Source organism: Aythya ferina (genome assembly GCF_964211825.1).
Source record: "Aythya ferina genome assembly, chromosome: 1".
Taxonomy (NCBI): domain Eukaryota; kingdom Metazoa; phylum Chordata; class Aves; order Anseriformes; family Anatidae; genus Aythya; species Aythya ferina.
The window spans coordinates 138,746,058-138,770,959 of NC_140296.1; the positions used below are offsets into that span (position 1 = coordinate 138,746,058).

Here is a 24,902-nt window from a genome sequence, read left to right on the forward strand (position 1 = left end):
TCTTTGTTAAAGACATACTGCTACATTCCATTTCCAGATTTTTGAAATCTGTTTCCCATCAGAGTAGCTTTTATCTACACATTACACTGCCCCATACCCATCTTTACTTGTATGCCATATATGAATAATACAAGGGAAAAATAGCAGATCTTCTGTACAGCTCAAAGATCTTTTATTTGTTCCAACAATAACCTTTTGGTATGAAAGCAGGCAGTCTTTTATCCTCCAGTGAGAGAGAACAACATTCTCTAAGCTCTGAAAAAGTACAGTGAAATCATTCTTCATCTATAAATTAGATTTAAGTATTAGCTGCTAACATTGTAACAATATCATAAAAGTCCAGTAAGATTTAGTAACAAAATGAAAAAAACACACTAAAAACAAACCGCAACAAAACACCAACAAACCAGTAATCATAAACAGACAGACAGCTAGAAGCACTGTTTGCAGTCTAGCATTAAGTGCATTGCTCCCCTTTTCCATTTTTTCCAATAACTGAAACATAATTAATACAAAAATTTAAAAGCACGGGGTTTAGAGTGTGTATCTTTTCTTCTAATATTAGTAGTCATTTCTAATACTTTTAAGATTCACTAAACATCAGTTTACTTAAAGTTTATAAGCTTTAACTGCTTTCTCGTAAGAGAATGACAGCTAAAAGTGATGTTTATTATGTAAACAATTTAGACTACTTTGCTTGTATTTCAGCTTATTAGGTACACTAGAATGTATAACAAGAAAGATTATAGAGCTGCCTGGATTTATTTTTTTTTTTTTTCCAATCCATTTGCAGCACTTTAGGTCAATTTAATCTGTTCTTAATGAAACGACAAAGCAGCAATTTCTTTACAACCTTTCAAAGAGAAAGCCTGAAGACTTGTTTAAAATAAGAAAGCCCCATAAGAAAGCATAGAGTATGTAATGACCACCTAACTAACTGCAGTGTAATTGTAGAGCAATTGATGCCTGCATGACTGAAATGACAGATTAATTTTGACTCCACAGCTGTTTATCCACCAATGTATACTTTTCCGGGTAAAGAGACATAGCTAGATTATGTTTCAATAATTCAGAATCTGTTAACTAAAATTACAAAGACAGAGCTTCTGTGTTTTATGACCTGATTTTTCTTGATTAGCACAGAAATACGCTGCACTTTAACAGAAAAGCATTTTAATTTAATCAGTCACGGCTTTCAATGTCACCAGCATCAACACTTTTGCCAATTCCTAGTGTCTCTCGCAAACTGAAACCCTCTTTTACTCTTCACAAGGCTGTGGAGTTCTGTTCATTTTCCTCTATTTTGCCATGCTTTACACTCTTCTTTGCTCTTAGCCTCCTTTAAAACATTATTATTGTACACCTTATTTCAGGACTGAATACGTTTCCACAGGCACACGTCCTGTTTATCCTCTAAGGAGCACTACAGCCAATAATCCATAATGGTGAAGAAATCAGTTTTGCAACATAAATATCACCAGACTAGAATTGCAAGCAGCTCATTTTTCCCTTGTAAAATACATGTGATGTAGCTACATAAAGGTACTAACAGATTTCTTCTATGTTTCAAATGCAGCAGAGACTTCTACTCATATGAAACTGGACATTTACATTACAAATATTCATGAGCACTGATTAGATTCCCAAAAGGAATATAATTTCTCTTTCTCTTTTTCTTTGTAAAGGCAGAGCTTCAGCCCCCCTTCACTATACCTTTCATATCCCCATTTCAGTTACTTCATTTGCATGAGAAATCAGATTTAACTTGACATATTTACTTTCTAGCAACAGAAGTAGTGAGAAAAGTACGATCTAGAATGTGAATGTATTAAAGAGGTGGTTGTGAATGGATTTGCCCTTTAAGCATACTTGACAGGAAGGAAGTAATTATATGAAATTGCTAATTAAGAAAGGAAAAGAAAAAAATAAAAGTAATAGGCCTGGATATTGGCAGCTACACAACTATTTCTTCCATTAAGTTACGTAGCAGCTTCTTTTTTCTTACACTGAGTAGTGAGTCAAAATTTATCTGCTTGCAGTGAAACTAGCAAACCTTTCCTGAATGGAACTTACCTCTGTAATAGAAGAGGCACAGATCAGAGAGCACAAACCACCGCTTCTTCCACAACTTCATTCCGGTACTGTCCTGTATTAATAAAAGAAATCACATAAGTACTTTTACATCTGCAAACAATAAACAGTTCACAAAGTAAACAGAGTACTACGAAACTGTGGTAATGTGCTAGTTTTCCTAGCTAAGTACTTATTTTAAGTACCTTTGACTTCTTTTTACAGACCTGATGCTGGAAACCCAGGAAGCCTGCCTTTAACATGGTTCAAGAAGAGATGCAGTGGGAGCCCATTATTTCAGCATACTAGAGACTACAATCTACACTAAACAGAAACAATCTACACTTTTTTGTTAAATGAGCAAGATAGTACTTAAAAAGCCATCCTTTGCTTTATGAAGAAACTGTCTACTAAAATTCTAATCTTCTACTACTGCTCAAGTATCTAGAGCAAATTCTTTCCCACAAAGTTTATTCCTAAAGCTATTTCGTTTTATGTTTATAATCAATTTACACCACACAACTCCGAATGAAGGACTGCCACTACACTGCAGCAAAAATAAGCTGAAGCATTGCAGCATGCACATCCTAGCAGGATTAGATTTCATAAATATGATAATCTGCTCCAAGAAGAAAGGTACGTGTGAATTACCAATATTCTTTTCATGAATAGTTTTTCTGACAACCAAGAAGGATTCTATAATGAAATCTGAAATCTTGAACTATACTCAAGAAAAACTGTTGTTTTTAAAGAAATGTTTGCATCATTTTTAGCCTCTTATTTCAAACTCTGCTCTTTTTGGGGTGGGGGCAAGTTCTGAAGGACGAAAAAGGAATAAGTCAAGAATTAGCTATGAAATATTATTCAGAAAAAGTTAAAATAATCATCTGCTACAGAAGTCTTCATAAATAGAATAAGTAAGCATTTCACAGCCCCTTTCTTCTAAGGACTTCAAAGTGATTTAACAAATACTAATGAAGTCTAGAAGCACTGTCCGTAGCAGTCAGCTCCTATTTCACAGCTGGCAAAGCAGACACAAAGGGGGCAGACTGGCTTCCTCCCCCTACTGACAAGGTCACTAACTCAGTAGTGGATTAGAATGCAGGACCCCTGGCCCAAAGGACGCTGCTTATAAAAATCAACCTTATGATTTGAAAATTTCTAAACTTCTTCAGTACAAAGGATTAATTCAAACCTTCAGACAGGCTTGCTAAAGAAGCTGTTATGCAACATCACATTTCTCCCATCACTCAAAGACATCAACAGGTTTCTACATGGTCATGTACAAAAGTCTGTCAAAAATGAAACACTCCAGGAATGATCTTTCTGCTTTCCTTAGACATAGCAGAAAGGCACAAAAAATGACTATGTGGTTCTCATATTTTATTTTTTTCTTATTTGGAAGTAAACCCCTTCTGTATCAGTAATTCACAAACTATTTTTTCCTCATGATTCTGATTATAATAAATAGACAAATTAAAGAAAATTGGCATTACATGCAATGAGATACCACACCCTGGGTCAAACAAAACTTACTGTACTCTGTGATTATATGATTATGTTAAGTCATTTTATTATCAAAAAGAAACCTGCACATACTTTTACTGTATGTTCCTGAGGGATTCCTGTAGATTCCTGAAGATAATATCTATTGGTTAAACTCGTGAGTAAATCAACTTTCATTTACTACTACAACATGAAAACATACAGCAATCATTCCTTACACAACACAATCAAACATCAAAGCATTTAAATCATTTTACACACAAAACCATTCCAATGGACAGTCCACCTCATTTGGACAATGAGATGGACTGAAAACTGGCTGAAATGCCAGGCCCAGATGGTGGTGATCAGTGGCACAAAGGTTGTGGTAAGTCTCCATCTGTGGGAATATTCAAAACCAGACTGGACACAGCCTGGGGCAACTGGCTCTAACTGACCCTGGTTAAGCAGGGGAGGTTACGCTAGATGATCAAGAGTTCCCTTCCAACCTTAACAAATTTGCAATCTTAAAATATAGTTACTGTTTCTTCATGAATTAAAGAACTGTACATTATAATGGACTTAGTTTTTGGGAAAGCAATATCTTTACACTACTTTGTATACTGAATATCCATTCTGAATATTTCACTATTGGATTGAAACAAAGAGGTAAGAATCTTTAGAGCATTCCACTAAGTTGATTTAGGTGCTTAACTTCACTTTCCATACATGTAAAACTCAATGCAAAGGACCTCAAAATGAAAAGCCAAACCATCAAAATGAGGAATTCAAAGGGCTCTAACTTATTCAGAAGTATGAAGCAAAGTATCAGCAAACTTCTGTTTCTACTGCAGGGGGAGATTTTTATACTTGCATATATACCAGAAAGACAGATTGTGTAACACTGATACTCATCCACACAAGTACCTGTGCTGTAATTTAGACTTTGTATTTCAGTCAACTTAGTTGATCGTCTCAGGATTAAAGTTGCTTTTTCTATGCCAAGAAGTGTAATATAAATAGCCCCATAAAGCAAAAAAAAACAACAACAAAAACAAACCAACAACCTGTTACCCTCATGAATTTTCTCTCTCAACACTAAATGAGAATAGAGGCCACAAGAGTATCTAAACATGGACAAACCTACAAATCTACTACTAAACAGATACTTACTACTGAAAGAATTGCTAAAAAAATCTGTTTAGTAGTGAATTTTCAAAACTGACTCAACAGAATCCAGAAAGCTACTTTATCAGAGTAAGGAGAATAAATGACAGTGGATATTAAAAATTATATACAGGCATTCACAGCTTGATAGAGTTTACATGACGAGTTCTTAGAGGGTTCTTGATGGACTTAAGAAGACATACTCCTAACATGACAATCAGTTTTGTTGTTTCTTGCAGAGTAAGAAAGTGCAAGTGGCCTGGTACTGCAGACTAGCAAATCTGCAGGTATACTGTCACTAAACAATAAAGATCAAATGCTTCAGATTAGTTTACGTTCAATAAGAAAACTAAACTGCCTTCTATGATCATCAAGATGATCATCTTTGATTTAAGAAAACTATAATGTATATTGTCATTCCCCCATCTTTTCATATGTGAGAAATTTGCTTGATTGACAGTTTGCATTGAAAATATTTACTTAATTAAAAAAAAAAGTTAACAGATACATCCTAAAACAAGAAATTTCAGAATTTCAAAAACAATATAATGGATCATATATCCTTGTCCCATTATGTAAGTATGCCTCAAATTCATTTGTCTATTTACCACCAGCATTGGCCTAGACTTTTCAAGCCCATAAAGGCCTGGAAAAAAAAATGCATATTTCTCATTTATATCACAATGTTGCCTAATAGGTAGATACTTAATTGAAATATTACATCAGTTTCTCCTACTTTATACTTTCACTCTGGCGTCACAATTACATTTTCTACAAACATTTGTCTTCTGTATATTATACACCTTACCAAAAAGAAACCAACACCAAACAACCAAAAAAGCCAATAACCACAAAAAAGCAACCCAAGATTAAAGGGGAAAACACACCTGTTTGTAGAGCCATCCACGTCTGACAACTGGTGCATTAGGGTTCCTCTTTATTGAGTTTGATCTCTTTCCAAAATTATGAACCTTCTTTGAAGATCGTGATGTCTAAATTAAAATGAAAAGGTTGAAGAAAATGTGGTATCAATATCTGTCAAAAAATTATAATGAATTTTCTTTGAGATCTTTTTCTTATACACATCTATCAGGGGGATTACAGAATGCAAACTGTATTCCTTTTTAGGCGAAGAATCATGATAGTTATAATGGCTTCAAAATTTCTTCCTTATTTCTTTGCAAAAAATGTAGAGACAAATCCCAAAACAAAGATTTTTGTTGTTGTTGTTTAAATGATAAAGAACAAATACATATCTGACCTTCTTATCAGTCAGATAGAAAATCTACCAAGCTGTAGGTCTAGTTCCATCCAACAGAACTGTTGTTAATTATGAAAAATTACATCACCTGGGTAAGAAAATTCTACTCTTTCCTGCTTTAAACATAGGCCTAATAAATGAAAACATGCTCAGATTTCAACAAGATATAATTCACAGAGTTCTTGATGAGTCTTCCACTTTCCTAACACATAGGGTAACTTTCTAAAATTCTTTCTTCCCCCTCAAAAACCTCCACACCATAAATCCCTTGGCTAGTTTGAATATTCAATATTTTACCTACTTGCACTAAGGCCTATTTTGAGTCTTTAGTCCTTAAACTCCAGAATTTACTTCTGCTGTCACTTATATCTTTTACATCCTTACAGCTATGCAACAATCACAGATGATTAAGAAAAGCAGGAAATATAAACCATTTCAGATTTCATTCTTCTTGTACTTGAGAAACACAAAGAAAGTGGAAAAGGCATAAAGAAATGCGCAGTGCTTTTCCAATTCACACTTCATTCTTTTCAGTCTACATTTAGAAAGTTTGTTGTGCAACTAAATCTGCTAAGTGTGTGTGTTTTAAATTCTGTAAGATTGGTGCCTCAGAAACCATGCAATGCAATACAGGAAAGCATCCCATTCTGCAGAAAAAGGAAAATAAGTTTTCTAAGCTGTGTTCTTGGCTCTGCTCCAAATCTACTATTTGAGTTTAGACAATATAATCTTGTGCTTCAGCTCTCCCATCTCTACTACTGAGAATAACTGAAAAGTTATGCAAAGTTTCTAAATAAGATGCTCAAATTGGAAGGCTAAACACACACTCAATTTTTGTTGCAAATTAGGGTATGGGTTTCTCTAGGAAAACTCAACATACCTCACAGAATTGCATTATGATTTATACATGCTTTAGAGAGAATTCCACAGTAGGTTTAAAATCAAACTGAAAGCTGCAATTTAAAATGATGTGCAGCTTTTGTCAACAATGCCATTTACTGAGGAGTACAATATAGCTTACTCTAAAAAGAACAACATTACAAAAACTGCGTGTTTGTCTGAAGTCTACAACACAATGAAACAAGGACTTTTTCTTTTTTTAAGAATCGGAAGGGAATATAAAAACCATTTGAGTGCTTTTATTTCCCTTGGAGATACAGAAATTTAACTCAGATCTGTTTGGAAAGTAAGACAGATCAAGTGATTGAAGACCTAATTCAAACTGTAAATCAAAATCTTTCAGATCTTCATCTGGAAAATTCTACCAGTGTAAAATGGACATTTTTAAAGAAGCTAATAGAACTATGACATCTAGATGTAAAAAAGGAAAATACAAAGCACCTCTAACAATTCAAAGCACATTATAAAATTAATTCTACATCTATTCAATTAAACCAGTAAGGCTACTACATTGGCATGTTACACAAGAGCTGTGCCAAGATTTGGATCAGAAATAATTTATAACACTCATCCCTTCCCTAGCATTACATATTAAAGGGTCAAAAACTCTTAAGATTTCTCCAGATGTCCATTACTTGTAACAGGGTTAACACATGACTTCTGAAAACACAACCAACCACAAGTACTACTATTGTCACATCTACTAAGAGATTCAGGTAATTTAAATAGATTTCTCTTAGATAGGTCTGACTATAAACCATATTGACTCCAATTTCACTGAACTCTGAGCAAAGACTTAATGCATTAATTACACGTATTTGCAACTGTAAATACAAACATACATCAACTAAACAGAACATGAAGTGATTTCTAATTTTAGCTAATACAGAGAATGACTTAGATGACTTCAGATTATTTTACCACAAGAGAGTATTTGTTCACAGTGATTTCTCAGCCTCCTTTGAGCCTCCCACGTACTGTGGGATTTAAATATTGTAGGTGTATATATATAATAATTATTATCCGGTCTCAAACTTTTTAGACCATCTCCTCCTCTTTTTATGTCTGTCATCCCAGACCATTCCACCACACGTCTAATATATCTCATACTGGGGAAACAGTATGAAAGGAAATAATTAAAAATGGAAAGGTTTGAATACTTCTCACTCCACAGCACTGTAAGTACTATTTTATGCATTCTGAGGAATGGTCCCAACAACTGTGATGCTTCTGAAAACAGAAGCTACAGGACCGTGCACATGCCCAGTACTGAGAAAGACGCCAGGAAATTCAGCCAGTGATAGTCACTCTTTCCTCAGCCTGAAGAAAAACACGAGCAAGGTTTTTGAACTCTGGACAAAACCAGAATAGCTGGAGCTGCACATTTAATCACTATATTAGCTGCTCTTCTCTCTATTCAGCTGCTAGGGGACACAGAATTTACGTAAAGCTTCTTTCCCATTTTCAGAACTGCTAAGTATACTTAAAAATGCTCTTCAACTACCAGAAAAGTGATCACTAAACTTACTGCTTCAGTATTTGAAAAATACAGGGCTCAAGAATCTTCTGCATGTAAAATCAAAACAGCAGGAATCTAAATTTTTGGAACTTTCAACTTCTGTTCAAAAACATGTTTCTAGTCTTTAAGGCTCAAATTTTTTTCCAAACCACAAACCAAGATGATACTGCCTTCTAGATTTTGTAGGCAATTTAGGTGCCTTCCAATATTGCAGTTTTCCATGAACTGAGTGGGTTTCTGCCTCAGCATTTTATTTTGGATTAGGAGGTTGCTTTTGAAAAAAAATCTCCCAATCATTCCCTCTAACTGTGCTTTGGTATGCATAGTAGAGAAAACTGGATTTATTTTAGGTAAGACTAAAATGTAAAATGCACAAGGAACACTATTGGATTAACTTGAAGATACAACGTGAAAATATCGTACAGGTGTTTGGTCCTGAGCACTAATAGTACCCTGCACATATAGCTCCTGTTTACTGTGCAATTTGCTAATGTAGATGTATCTCATGATTATTACTCTGAAATTTCTGGTTAACCTGAACCCTGATAAGATGTGCACGGCTATGCCTAAACTAGCCATTTAAGGCTGGACTGGCTTGAGTACTCTGTGAAATATCTATTGACAAACTGATGCACATTATTTGTAAATAATTTGACATATCTCCTGTAATGTAGACTCCATTCCACTTACTGTGAGAAAACTGTTAGCACTGTTTTGTTGATAATCAGGGCTGCGATGAAAGAGCAGGGGATGAACTGTGAAGGGGAACTGGCGACATGCCTCACTTTATCTACACATCAAAAAAAATGATCTCCCAAATTCATTTCAGGATATGTAATCATATCGGTCTAGGTAGCACTTAAAAAAGAGGAAAAGAGCACAATAAAAATGAGGAAGACTTCTTCATTTTAAAAAGAAAGGTAGAAATGTATGTATCTGTAGCCATAAGCCTACGGAGATCTTCCTCAGAGGTCTATGCTAGTGGTTTTAAATCTAGAAATATACTCCAAGCCAATACAGGAGAAACAATACTTTATTTTAAAAAAAAGTACTCTGCCCAGGACTATGGTGTATTAATTGGTCACCATGCTTTATACAGTGAGGAAGAAGGAGTAGCAGTAAGACTTCTGTCTGGGAGAGAGTGATTTTTGTCTCACCTCATACGAACTTCTGAACAACAGTATCAGACCAATGAGTCTTTCTGCCACAAAACAAAAAATTCTTCAAGTGCCATGTCTATTCTGAATCAGATAACATTCATGAAAGGGAGAGTTTATTTCTACACCCCTCAACTGTCTTCAACTTAAGTTCTACCATAAACTTTACCTCCATTCCTCATTATCTTCCAACATTAAGCACATTCATTAGCTCTCTCTGCAAATAGGAATAAAAAAATAGGTGTTGTCATTTTGCTACTCTATAACCTACTTTCCTCACCAATATTTTATCCCTCCTATTGCACTGTACTACACAGAGCCTCTACATACTATATTCAAATGTTGTTAAGACAGCTAAGAATATCCCAGCTGGGAGACAAACAATGAAAACGTAGATAAAAATTAGTTGTTGCATCCAAGTTCAACCAGTGGGCAACTTCTATATAGTTGTCTTTAAAAGCAATTTAAACCTTTAGCCTTGAACAGCCACCTAATAAGAGTCACCTAAGGCTGACTAATATTAGTTGTGGTTCTACTTAGCAATTACTCTCCTCCTAAAAACAAAACATTAAAAACAGGGCTGTAGAAATTCAGACAAGTTTACCTTTGAAAACTGATGTACAGTAATTGCATATACTGTCCAATGCAATTACAACATTAATGATTAATGTAAAAACTAGAATAAATAGACAAGAGGAACGAAGAGTAGCGCAAGAAGTCCTTCAAAAGACAGAAGTATGCACAAGAAGCTGAAGTGTCGCTAATCAAAGACTGTAAAGAAATTAAAATTGGCCTGTAGCAATCTCAACTTCCTTCTTGAACACTGTGAAACAGACAGACTACTCTGAACTACTCTTTCGAAGGGAGAGTATGAAAATGTTTGTAGAATGTGTGCTCCCTAGATTGGAATTAATTTCCTACATTTAATCTGAAAGCTCTTCCTAGACAGCACCATTGTAACTAATTTTCTGTGTAACTATTACTACAATCTGCACCACTATTACAACTCTTACTCCTTCATAAGCTGTCTGTCCTGCACAAATAGAAACATATAAAAATTGAGATTATGGATTTTATTACTGTTTATAATTAATTTGTGACTCCTTTTTTTCCCCCCAGCAACACTGATAGATGAAGACACTGTTTGAAAGCTAGACATCTTTTCTTATTAAATAACATTTTTCTTATGTCTCGTTAGACAGGCAGAATCCTTAATTTATATTTAAAACAACAAAAAAGGTGTTTCAAAAAAGTGCTTTAAGAAATCTTAGGACGTTTCTTTTCTACTACATGGAAAACAAATTATATCAGTTCTTTGAAATTAAGGAATCTGCTCAATTGAAAGACATTCCAAAATTTATTTTCTGTTGCAGGCTGGATTAATCTGCCAAAAAACACTTCTCGGGGCTAAGGTTTTCAATGGGTAGTAAAAATGTGTTTGTTTGTTTGTTTGTTTTCCCCACTTGTTTAAATGATAACTGCTTGGTAGAAGATAGAGGGCTTGCATCTGTCAGCACCAATCACAGCGTTCATCTTGGTATTCTAACAAATTTAATGAAGGAAATTAATTTTGTTTCAGCTGCACTTTCTTTTTATGAAAGGTCTCCGAAATGGAAAAAATGCAAACAATAGCTTTGCCAACTTTATTCAAAAAACTTAAAGTAGATATAATTGAATCCATCACCTGGATAAACATCTGGGCATTCATCTTAGCTTTCTAAGAAGCTGGGTCAATGAAGGAAGAGGGATACAACGTAAGGTAGTCTTGGAATCTCCATGATTTTCCCTAGGAATTTTCTTAGGAAACCAGTATTTCTGGTTCAATGTCAGCAAATCATAATATCAGCCCTTTTGGTTTACCACAGGGTCACCTTACATCTCTCTCTCTTGTAACCACTTCTTATAGATAGTTACCTTACCAAAAGAAATTAGCCAATTGTGTATCCCTAACAATGCTTACACCCGCATGTCTGAGCAGTGACTCAAGATTTTGCTCATTTACACTTAAGTAATTATAAAGGTTATATTCTGTCAACAATTTAAGTACGTGCAAGTCATAAGATCTGAGATATCTGATAAAAATTACAGCTTCAGTGATAATTTCAAACACCTCAGTTCCCAAGTAAAACACGTAAAGAACTGAATGTCCTGAAAAGGTAACAAATACACTTTGTTTCGCTTTTAAAATGGAATACTAATAAAGTACTGTCTAGTATCTGGTGAAATAACTAAATAATTTTAACTTAATTTGGGCATACTTACTCTGCCCACAGGGCTCATTGGATGAGCAGCATAATCTGATGTCAGATTATAGTTAGTTGCTTCACATAACATGCTTACTGGCCGCTCCTTCTTTTCTTCAGACGTCATCGCTGCAGCAGTCCTGAAAATAGAGTATGTAATAGCACTAGAACATGCTGTGTATGCAGACTGCTATTAAAAAGCACCCCTAGATGTAGCCTAATACAGGCTGTGTCCTACTTTTTCAATTTGAAAGCAGTTCATACTTCACTGTAAAGTTACCTGCACTGTGTTTTCAACTTAAATGTCATAGATTAATTTCAAGATTTTGTTTTAAAGTAGGATTTCTGTATTAGTTTATGGTGTTGGTGGGAGGGAAAAACATGAGACAAACAGGAAGAAATACTCTCCAAAGGCTCCACATGGCTTTACCCTACTTCCGTGAGAATACGCACATTTGTGCAATTTCACATACTGCAGTTCTGGCAGTTTCCATTCTAGCTACGATACAAGAGGTGTCACAGCAATGATGATGAATTGGACACCCAATATCCAGACACATATAGTATCTTGAAGTCAGGTCTTATATTCTCACTTTTACATTTCATTGTGTATGCTACAAAATTAATGTGAAGATAGCAAAGCCAAGTTATTACTCAATGGTTCAGAAACTGTCTCAGCTGGTCAAGAAAATAACCAATAAAGGAAAAACCATCAGATAAAACAAGGTAAATTACACTTGATTGTTGCTATAAGATTAAAAATGAATTGTTGGACGTTTGTTGGATTATTACATAGTATATGCATTGTTTGTTAACACTGTAGAATAACTGAATTGAAAAATAGAAATCTACTCAGTTAAACAAAGTGCATTTCTACCATATATAACCAATTTGGGTAATGGCTTTTGTCTTTTTAGATAAAATAATATTAAGCATTTAATATTGCTTTCAAACAATTTAAATAAATAAAACTTTATACATGCTAATCTGACATGGAAAAAATAAATTAAATATCACAATTAGCAATCACTGAAGCTTAGCTCAATACTATAAAATATACAGATTAAAATTTGATAGCTACTTACTGTTCATTCACAACGAAAATACAGTTGTCCTGTGAAGGCTGTCCTGTTACTGGATGCTTACAAGTTACTTTTCGTTCATTATGACTGTGGAGGAGAGATAAGAAACAAGTTGTAGGCAATTCATAGGCAAAATTATTTTTCAAATTTCCAGCTCAAGTATGTAAACCTAACACATTAAGTATATCAAACCAGTGAAAATCATTACCAATGTTTTGTTAAGACATAGCACACACATATAAACAAAAAAGGATGATAAAAAGATGATAGAATGACTCAAAAAATCTTCATGAATATTCTGAAAATAGAAGATATTTGTGTTAGGTTGGTATTGTTTTTGAATTTAAAAAATAGTATCATAAGAGTATGACTAGTTTATACATGATCACTAATAATTTACTTCAGTGAAATCTGTATATACTTTTAAATAAGACTTCAGCTATGCAAGGAGTAGGCAAACTTAAGGCATAACTGCTCTGTAAGGATAAAACAACAATACACTGAAGGCAATTGTCTTCTAGCCTAAAACACAAAATCACTCAGTTAAAATCTTCAGATAAAGCAGATAACTATCCCGTGACTGGAACAGAGCAGGGTGCCACAGGCGCAGGTCTGTTTTGGCCGATGACAAGCTCATGTGCTGCTCCCCTGCGCCTCCCCTGGGAGTACCGTCAGGTGCCAGGCAGCCTGTCAGCCTATGGCTTCACTCTCAGCAACATGCACCACTCATTTCACGCGACCTTGTTCCTGAACCACAGCTGTTGCTGTATCACAGCAGCTCCCAGAACTTAAAAGAAATTGCCAAACTTCAACAACTACCAGTTACCGCCACTCAAGAAGGAAATATTTCGACTAGCGCAATCCAGTCCAAGAGGGGATTGGAGGGATGGGGTCAAGATGAGTTGCATTTACTGCCCCCAGGATGTGCCAACCAGCTCATTCCTGCCACAGACCAGGGCCTCTGTACCTGTGGTGTCCCTCCATGCTGCAGGGTCTCACAGCCCCAGTCATGCCACGTGCGAGCACGCCTGCAAGCGCGGAGCTGCCAACTGGCAGAGCAGCAAGCCTGTGACACAGTGAGGAGCAAGGAGGATGGACTGCAACACTCTCCCTGGAAACTCTCCCCTATGTCATGTAGGAAGAGAGCTGGAAAGGGGCACTGATGAAATTTAAACTTGGTTCAGTGATTTAAAAGCACACAGGCTGTATTCAGACTAAGGCTGGGCAATGAGCACAGACTGCAGGTGGATATATCACAGGTGTTTCACAATGAACTCACCTCATATTATTTAAAGTGTTAAACGCATAAATGTCATCCAAATTACATAATGCAGAAAGCCAAACAACAGTAACTGAAAACAGCACTTTAAATGATGAAGAAACAATAATTCCATTTAAAATATTTACTTCTGCAAAGAATACTTTTTTAAAAGTTATTATTCATTGTAAGATTTTATATAACACTATGCCTTCTTTTATCACAAGTTCAGCACTAAAAATACTCCTGGGCAGAGAACCTGGAGGAAAAAAATGTGCTTCAGCTGTAAGGTGGCAGAAGAGGTGCAAAACACCAGGAGTCCTGAATGCCACGTTGTCCTTAGCAGATACTTCTTTTATTGCCTGTTTGCCTAACCTTTTCAGCTTTCAAAACTAAGAAGCACAACTCATCTTGAAAATGTTCTGCTCTCTACCGTTCTCACTTTATCAAACAATCTAGACTTTACAAGACTATCTTAACATTCCCCAGGTTCTTGAAAATCCCTTTGAATCATAATCACTTTGCAATTTTTGAGCATAACTTAATTACAAGTTACCTCCATATAAGAGCCTAATAAAATATTCACCCTACTTTCACGAACAATGGATAGTTGGACGAATCTGCATAAACCTGAAGTCCAAGATTAGAATTCTAACCCAGCTCATTGCATACTCTGCCTCCCCTTGCTGCAGTTTACAGACACCTAAATGGATAGACATGTTATGGAGCTTAGCTAATGAGATGAACTCCAGTAATTAATCTTTATCTTCTCACTAAATTCAGCAGAATCCTAAGGTCAGCTTCTAAAGAAGCTTCTGTTGGAGCAGCTCATCCATCCCAATGAGAGGACTGGAGACAGACCACTGCGAGAATGTTTGTACCATTCCAAACAGCCATGATCCCACAAACACCTTTCAAGTGAAAATGGTCCAGAAGTAAACTGAAATTAAATATTCCTGAAGAAGCATCCTGTGTTTGCTTTATTTATTTAATTATCCCTCTTCTTCACTTCCAAAAAACCTTTTTTTATTCACTCAAACATTTCAGAAACTCTCCTACCAAACAGAAAATAAAATGGAGATGAGCTAGCACTTCATAGGTTTTGACAAAATGATACTGTTCACGTTAAACCTTGACAGCTGGCTATCAGCTGATGTCCAGAAATGTTCAAAAAATGGACCAGGACTTCTGGTCAAGGAGCAGCAATAATCAGACTGCTACAGTGGTAGCGCATCTCAGGAACTGTGTGAGTGCACCTGGCCCACACTGACAAAGGAACAGGCAACACTCAAAGATCCTAGAGGGACAGTCATACAAAACCAGAAGGGAAAATGGAAACGGGGAGGAAAAGAGTAGAGAGAAGAGTGGGTGCAAGGACAGATCTGTTTAAGAATATTTTGTTTCAGTCTCAAATCATATAGTGAATCAGTACTCTGAAAGTATCAAAATGGTTTTGGACAAAACACATTTTTTTTTCCTTACTACTCTATTTGGCATTGAGATGTATCAAAGTGTAGCTGACATTATATACAAAAGGCAAGAAAAATCGTAGACATGAAGTGCTCTCCTGTGGGATATGAAATTCTTTCTAGCATTTTAGAAATCTTCCCAGTCACTTCTCTCTAAACAGGAGAGAAAATGGAAGAACAATCTTTTCTTTCTCTTCAGCTTAGGAGGAGATGAAATCTCATGAGTAAATGCTGGAAAATCAGCTTGTACAGAAGTGTGACTACTATAAATACTATAAAACTGGATGAATAGACTTCAAATAAATCAATTTGAAAACCTGTTCATTACTCATCTGAAATACTGCATTTTTGGCACTCACTTAGCTGGTATTTTGACAAGACTCCTCAAAATACTTGTGTAAAATGTAGAGTATCTTGGTAATTATTGTCATAACTCTCCTACGTAACAGTAGGTAAAGGCATTTGTTTTAAACCAAATCTTACAGAAAGTTTCATTAAAAGCTACCACTCAACAGTCACAATCTTTTCCACATCCAACTTAGACAGTTGTTCAGTTATCTAAGAAACGTCACTTTGGGTCTACACACAAGCTTTATATCTCATCAATAAATCTTAGGGGAAATAAAGCAAAAATATGTTCTTTTACTGAAAACATAATTTTCAATTTTATACAAACTCCAGTCTGCAATTCAGAGTTTCAGCTCTGCATATTTTTGTGTCTGTACTTTTATTACATGGTAAAGACTGATTTACTTTGACAAAGGCAGCAAGAAGCCAGCATGCTAACTTTCCGGTTGTGCAGAGATAAAGCCTCCAAGACATATGGAAATAACACACTTATGGTTGAGGTTAGAAGGGGCCTCTGGAGGCCATCTGCTCAAGCAGGAACACCAAAAGCACGTTGCCCAGGACCACATCGAGGCAGCTTTTGAAGATCTCCAAGGAAAAAAATTCCACAGAAGTCTCTGATCAATTTTTGGTAACAATACTTTGATAGCACAGGGTAACTATACACATACACTGCTGTGCGTATACTAAAGGATGTAAACTGGCCTTTGGTATTTTAGCATCCATAGTGAGTTTGTATTAATGGCTTGCTACACACTAGAGCAAAGGTAGAAAAAAATTCCCCGTATATATCATCAGTATTCGTGAGGATACTTTCAAGACTCAGTATGTGGCACAAACTATTAATGTTTTCCACTGGGATGTGTTGGACTCCAGAAATGGACACAGCTGACTGAAATGACACGAGAGAGCAGCAGGATAAGTCATAGTTCTTGCATGTATTAAGTTAATTCTTGGTTCTTGATTCCCATAGTGGGCCTGGAAAGTCACCTGCTGTAAAAGGATTTAAACCAAATCAAACAACAGAAGAAAAAAAGCCACACTAAAATAGCTTGCTCAGGGATAAGTTCCATTTTTAGCTATCTCAGAGTAAGACAACTGAACAGGACAATTTGACCTATTTTCTCTGAATTTCTAAACTTCTTCCTGATCCATTCCTCTGAACACTGCAGGCTTTGGCATCATTTAGCAGGTAGCTCAGCTTTGGCACACGGACAAGCCCTCAGAGAAAAAGAATTTATCTTGTTCAAGTTAGAAGTTGACTACAACCTTGAATTTGACTCACATTATTTGCCTTCTTATCCACTCTTTCTCCTTTCCATTCCTTGAGAGTCTTTGTCTCTTTAAAAGGCAGTATTATTTCTCTTTTCATCAATGCTAGACATGTTTAAAAAATCTTGGTTTAATCTACTCCATAAAAGTATAGTAAACAGCAATCTTTTTGATAGCCAAATGTGATGCAAGGACTACTAAAAAAAAACCCTCAAATACATTATTCAGATATATTATTCTATTTGTGAGTAACAACATAATGCACAACTCCAAGAGTGGCACTTGCTGTTTTAGTTTTACCTTGTGTTTTACAGGATTGCTGACCCCAAAATCCGGTGTATTCCCATGTTTTCTTCTAACCAGCAGCACTGTGAAATCATCAAATTGAAAATTCTGTCCAGTTTTGTCATTTTGAAATTGCTATGATCTTTATTAGTACCAGGATTTTTTGGATAGGAAATCAATTCAGATTATAGCACTAGAAATGGGAGAAAAAAAAAAAAAAAAGAAAGATGTCTTATCCAGTTGGTAGAGGAGGATGCACACAAAATTGAAGGGTCACACTACTTTAAGTGGTGAGAAAGATCTGAGTACAAGGGTGGGGATATCTAGTTTGGGGTCTCTCCATTGTATGATTTGCTTGAGTTTCCTGTACTCTCCAAAAAAAACAAAAAAAAACCAGAGCTGAACCAGAACTCCCAGAGACGCATCTGGTTTTCTCCCACTGAAATTAAAGCTAGATGCCACTTCAAAGCTTCTCTCATGCCCTTTCTTTATATACTTTATTTATACGGCCGTAGATGCTAAGACCTTCTCATTTGCTCATTCTCATTGTGACCATCAAAGCAAAGGCTGAGTTCTACTTCACTGAAAGAATACAAACAAAATCATAAACCAAGACACAACTTTCAACAAAACTCTATCTGTAATTTAGAAAAACTGCTCCTTTTGGCAATGCTGAAGAATACATTTCAGAAGACTGGTATACCAGACATCTGCCTCCTAACGTTTATTCTAAGCCTTAGGTAAGACTTACAGTCTGACAATCGAGACTGTATTATGCAAGCATGCAAGCCTTTTATGTCACACAGTACATAGAGATACTTCAGATGAGAAGCAAATTTATACGTTTTTTATACATGCTTCATTACAAAATATTTTAAAATTACAGATAAGGCAAAAATTACATGACCAATGTAGTTCTCTTCTCCAGATTAATGCTTTTTTTTTTTTTTTTTTTTTTTTTTGCACTGACATTTGAAGGTAAGATTAAACTTGAAACACATATAAGGACAAGTCCAGTCCAGTTTCATTCAGCTTCTTTGAAGCATTTCATTCCTGAACTAGGGAAAAACAATAAAAAAATAATCACATCAGCAATTTTTTTACCGTGTATGCTTGCTTTCTAACATAAGAATGTCTCATTACTAGCTGAAATAAATGCAGTAACTTACAGTTATCTAATAAAAAGTTGTCTGAATTTGGAAAAAATTTAAGTAAATGCAGTCCCTACACAACTGTTAGAAAGGATGTGGTCTGTGGTTGTACAAAATCTTCTGCTTTACTAAATCTGTAATGCCACATTGTACAGTAAATAGCATATGCAAGCATTTTTTTTTTTTTGTCAGTATTGTCATACTCTACAATTATGAGTCTTTTTTCAATTAAAGTTTTTAAACAACAACTTTGGAAACCACATTGCTTGGCTTCACTCAAAGACATACGAGTACAGTAATTTAACATCAGGGAGTCTCTACAAAAGAAGGTATGAAGAGACAGTAAGTTTCAAAGCACACAAAATGCTGACAGACCTGTATAACATCACATACACTGCTATAAGCAAAGCATTTAGGATCCTTTGGGCGTGCACATGCTTGGGAAGGTGCTCGCAAAACTCTAATTTTTCTTGGCAGACAATGCAACAACTAATCTATAGGTGCTGCTGCCACCACTTTCTTCATCTGCTTTAAGGTTTTTCAGACAACAAGTCTGTTCTCCAGATTCTTTCAGTTCAAAGGGAGGCTGTTACAGTCATGGGAGTTTGGGTATCATTGCTGCTGCTGTAGTAAAACAGCACCTGGACATCTCTATACAGCTATATACATCTCTATACAACATTTCAATCATTATTGATATTTATTTCTCAAAATAAACATATATTCATAAGATATTAATATTTATTCCCCCCAAAAAACAAACAAACAACAACAACAAAAACAAACAAACAAACAAAAAAAAACAAACAAAAAAAACCACAACACTATTGCCCTGAAAGCATAACCCTCTCCTACAGTGGGACCCTTCTAAAACCAGATTTATATTTTAATGAAAATAATTATATAAAAGCAAAGCCTTCTCATGATAGAATTAACATTGTTTTCCCAGAAGTTTAGGGGAATGTCTAATTCACTTTATAGATAACATTTGGGAAGTTGTAAGATACTAAGATTCAGTAAAGGCCACAAAAGTGTACCAATTTGTGAAATGTACTTGCTGTGTGTCACCAATGTACGTAAGATTTTGCTGTATACATGTTAAGCCCTGTGTACAGTGTATAACTTAGTTTGATAATAGCACTGCCGTTGAAGAGAATTGTCAGTTCTGTATTATTCTACAGTAAAAATGGCTACAACATTGTTTGCTGCCTGAGATTGTTTGAGAAAATGGGAAGGTAGGTGTTTACAAGGTACAACTATCTGTAAATCTCAGATTAGATATTGGAAATCTTAGTACTCCTTAATGGTTAACTACATAGAAAGCTTCCAGAAACTAGCGTAACATAACCCTTTTGTATTAAAAGACTACAATGTATTTTCTAAAGAAAAATAAGATTTGGAGTAATATGGTTCAGCAGGTGGCTTGTGGACCAGAAGTAACACTGGATGCTCCAATCCAGCTGCTACTGCCTCTCCCTGTTGAAGACTGACGGCAGATGTCCAACCAGCTAATGCTGCCCAAATACCCACCTCTCCCATCCAGCAAAGCTGCAGCCTCTCCTAAAGAGGCAGTGAGGGCAGAAGAAATAAAAGATGAATATTGGAGGACAAGAACTGACAGACAACAGCTGTCCTGATAAAACAAGCTAGCACTCTTTGCTGCTACAGCTAGATTGGTCATAACAGCAGACTACACAAAGCCACTGGGTTAACTTAGTTAAGAAGAGTTAACTAGAAAATATTAATTGGTATTTACTTATATGTTAAAGGTTTTCAGAACCAGAAATAACCCCGACTTGAACTTACATGGTCTATGTGCATTTGTCTCTTTTAACTGCAAGATCACAACTGTACCTCAACCTGGAGCAATTCATCACACCAGATACTATAATTTGGAAATTAGACAGGAGCCAGGCTTTCTTAGCCACCCTCCACAAATTGAAGCATAACTTTCAGTAAAAGTTTTTTAGTGAACATTTAGCTATTTGATAGCTGTATAACAGCTTTAAATGTTTTTTATCAAAGCTCACTAGACGGAGTATCATCTCTAACACATATTATTGAGCTTAGTTCTGCAAGCCTGGGCTTCGTGATTTATTAGCATTGGAAGCATAAGTGAAATGCAATATTGAGAAAATATTAGAGATGTACGAACTTAAAAATCAATATTGATTTATGCTTCCATTTTACTTCATTATAAATTCTAGGGCTATTTTGCAAGAGAAGCCTACTCTAATAGTTCCTTAAACTAATTTTACATGTTTTCCAATAATTATGCTTTGAAAAAAAATATAACAAGGAGAATGAACGCAAACAAATTAAGCTGCTTTATATACACGTGTACACACATACACACACACTAACATTGATATCTGGCCCATGCCAACAACAATCTTGTTATCAAAAGTATTTTCAACTGAGAATACTCTGCAAGCTCACATGGTTTCAAGAACTAAATGTCTCCAATTCATGACACTAGATAAGGTCAAAGCCATGGTGCAGTGTTTTAATTTCCATTTAGCTTGAAGAGACCATCACTTCTCTTCACCTCTCAAGCACTGACAACCATGACTATCCTGTAATTCAGTCCAGACTCCTTCCCACTTGTGGTTCAAAAAGGAGCTCAATAGAGCTCAGAGACAGAAAAAAGATAAAGAAAACTCTTCTGTTTCACTGATAAATAGTTGTGGATGTAGTAACAACAGATCTAATAACAGAAACAGTAAATCCTACATATACTTTGAAGCTCTCTGGTATAGAACAAATATTCCAGGACAGCAAGTGACTTATTTTCACAAAATCTAGGTATTTAGTAAATTGCTGTAATCCTGCTCTATTATTTACAGTTCTCTGAACTAATGATATTCCCCCCCAACATACATTATGAATGAAATTTCTTTTCATACTAATTTCCACCATATTGCGGGGCTGTTTCCCTTAAGCACAGAGAAAAGAGCACACTATGAATTTTCAGTTTATGATCTGCTGCTTGATTGCTATTTTGCTATTTTCAACATTTAGCACATAAACCAGCCTTATCTCTCTCTCCCTCACTCCCCCCTTATTTTTTTTTTATTAGAACACCACAAAAATTCTTAACTGTGCATGCATTTCCCTCCTCAACTTTCCACTCTTGTGCAAATATTCCATACTTTCACTGTCATGTCTTCTTCCCCTCCCTACTTACTACTCTTGAATAGAAACATATAGATTACTGAAATAACCACCCTTTCTCTTTAAACTCTAATTCTCTCAGAGCTCGTATTTCACCTTGTTTCCATTTCTGGTTACCTTATATTTCAGCTGTTCTTTATCTTCACTCAAGACTGCTCGATTGTTTGTTAGAAGACACAACTTGCTCAGTACTTTTTTTTTTAAGCTCGTCTCATATAACTCCAAATCTTGTTTGTCTCAAACTTACAGCAATGACATCCTTTACAAAACACTTTTGAAGTATAATTGTAGCATTTACAGCACCACTCAATTGTCCCATTAAACTCTTGCTGTAGAACTACAAAGAAGCAAAGCTGCTTAATTTTATTGAGTTATAAATGCAATATATACATACATATATTTTTATTTCAGTAAATTAGTACCTCAAGATCAATGGCAGACTTTAAAGAGACTTGGTGAAATTGCACTGCCTTGCCTCACAAATCAAGCTAAGCACATCAGCAATCAGTTTGCTATGTGTTAACAGAAATAGTTAAACTCCTTATTTCTCTTGAGAGCTTTCTCCTTTGGACAAGTTTCTATGAATATCTTCCCCTTATCCCATCTGCTATTATTAATGATCTATTTATTTCAAATATTAGGTGAATCATGCTGTCAGTGAAGCAAATCCCATTTTTATTTTAGCCAACATTTTATGCAGGAGTGTAACAACATAACATTGTTTTCAGCTACATGACTTCCATAATTTCTTGACGATTTTTCCAATGCCTTAGAAGTGGGCATACTTCCACAACCACATCCATTTTTATTAAATATCAACACTTTTCTGTTAACTACCTAGTAAGTCTTAGAAGAAAGCCATGCTTACTGAAATCTTTTATCAGAATATATTAGGTCACAACTAGACATTTCCCCAGTCTACTGAGCAAGGAAAATGGCCTGGCAAGCTTCTGCAAAGTAGATGTATTATCATCTGGGAAGTGCTTAGAAATATTTAACAATCTGACAAAAGAAAGCAGCTGAAATGATGGCACATCTACTGATTTTAATCATGGCACCGTGTTCAGATACATCCTATATTTCAGGCTTTCACTCACAATAGATCCTATTTCTTATGAAGTAAAGGCAGACATTGAGAATTTATAAAAAATAATTATTGTAAAAGTAAACAGCCATCATTAACACTTTAATTACAGGTCTTCTTAAAACCATTGCAAGGATTTAATTGAATTATCTTGGTGGTCCATTGGTACAGCATATGCAAATATGTGCACCAGACCCCAGAGGATAAGTAATTAAAGCTTACAACGTGTGTGGGCCTGCATTCATCTCAGACAAGAGTACAAATCCTATTAAAAATATCCATTGCTTATGACGTAGAGTTCAGGTCCATAGACACACAGGGTATAAACCGTGGCAATGAACTGGAACGCTGAACGTGCTGGCTGTCATCCGCAAAGTCTGAGGGCACAGCTCAACCTCACACAACTTTAGTGTTGTCTTCACCATTAGGAGAACAGGAGCAAGATGTTTCAGGAGACTCCAAATGACAGAAATGTTAGCAACAAATAAGCAGTTTTACATTTGCTTGAAATCACAAGAAATTATTTTAGATATTCTCTGCACACACACGCACACCTCAAAAGACTACATTGTCTTCTTGAAATGGTCACATGTAATGTTCATATGTTTGCCTGCTCATCTTTCAGATGAAAGATCTTAGAGGAGATGGAACGTACTTTAGTCTAGAGGTATGGACACCAATCAGGCTTGTGGGAAACCTTAATACAAATCAGAACTGCTCTGTCAAGAGTGGATCTAGCTGCTGAGAGGCCACATTTCCTCTCTTTTCTCTGGTCATCATTCCCTGCTATTCTTCATCTTACTGCCTTCAAGTATTTCTAAAAAAATAGGCTGGCCTCAACAGTTTAGCAAATACTACTTTCCAGAAAAAAAGTAGCATTATAATATTAAACACAGAAATACTGAAGGGTTCCTAAATATCACACTTCAGTGTGGCGTTAATTACTCTTACACATCAGTACAGCTCATTAGCAGGGACAGAATGCAAACCCAGATGGACCTACAGTCTGATCTACAGGGATAACACCTATGTTCCTACAGCAAGTTTAACTTTGATTATCAGAGTTAAGTGTCTTACTGCTGCCTTATGTCTAGTTGCTGGTGTTTAGAATACTCATCGGCAATTAGCAAAAACAGCTCTTTATGGAGCTGGATCTTCCATGATATTTAATGATATTGGTCTGCAGCACCAATTCCTTTGCTTTGATGCACATCATCAAAAAGCAATGAAGTTCAGAGTTTTATCCAACAAAGAAAGGTCTGAGAAACATGGCCCAGAAACAGGCAGAGAAATTATGACTGGGAGCCGGAGATCAGCATCCTCCCACTGCTACCAGACACAAAATGGAAAATTGGAGAGCACACAGAGGCGATGGTCTAATGGAAACTGTGCAAAACTAGGTAGCAAGTGATTAGTTAGATTCACATCCAAAATGCAAAAGATCAAGTCTTCCTTCAAATCTAGTTTTGGTATGCTTTCTCTTGATCAGTTACCCTATGCATCAGCAAAAGTGTCAGGAGTCCCAGACAACTTCTGTTAATTCAGAACGCAAGCAGAAAAAGATTGTTATCAATATCAAATATCTTCCTACGACACTTAAAAACATCTAGAATCTTTTACATCTCTCACAAACCTTCCCTTAAAGAACTCAAAAATGCGAACTTTTAATTAAAAAAGAGTACTAAGAAAGAAAAAGGAATACTCCCATATATAGATTTTTCACATTATAATTAGTTATGATACAATGCAGTTACTTTAGAACTAGACTACTACAAATAGAGGGGGAGAGGGGGAGAAACAGAAGTCAACCTGAACACAAGATTGAGTACTGTTTTCCTTTCTGTGGTATTTTAGATGCTTTTACCCATCTTGGTGCTAAGTTTCTTATAAGGTAAGCCCATAATTTAGACAAATTTCTGAAGTAGCAACAATAATTTATGAAAACTTCAGCAGCACTGATTTTTAGATAAGGAAATG

At 35.7% G+C, this 24,902-nt stretch overlaps 1 protein-coding gene across 18 annotated transcripts in view; it reads right to left on the reverse strand.

The window, feature by feature from the left end:
- PLEKHA5 (pleckstrin homology domain containing A5) overlaps positions 1-24,902 on the reverse strand; it is a 168,138-nt gene that overhangs the window by 55,882 nt on the left and 87,354 nt on the right. For all 18 annotated transcript variants that reach the window (XM_084537121.1, XM_084537110.1, XM_084537123.1 and 15 more), the window contains 4 exons: positions 12,888-12,971; positions 11,822-11,942; positions 5,610-5,714; positions 2,074-2,146 (listed from right to left, as the gene is read on the reverse strand). In XM_084537121.1, the coding sequence (XP_084393247.1) occupies positions 2,074-2,146; positions 5,610-5,714; positions 11,822-11,942; positions 12,888-12,971 (383 nt within the window). The remainder of the gene's footprint in view (positions 1-2,073; positions 2,147-5,609; positions 5,715-11,821; positions 11,943-12,887; positions 12,972-24,902) is intronic.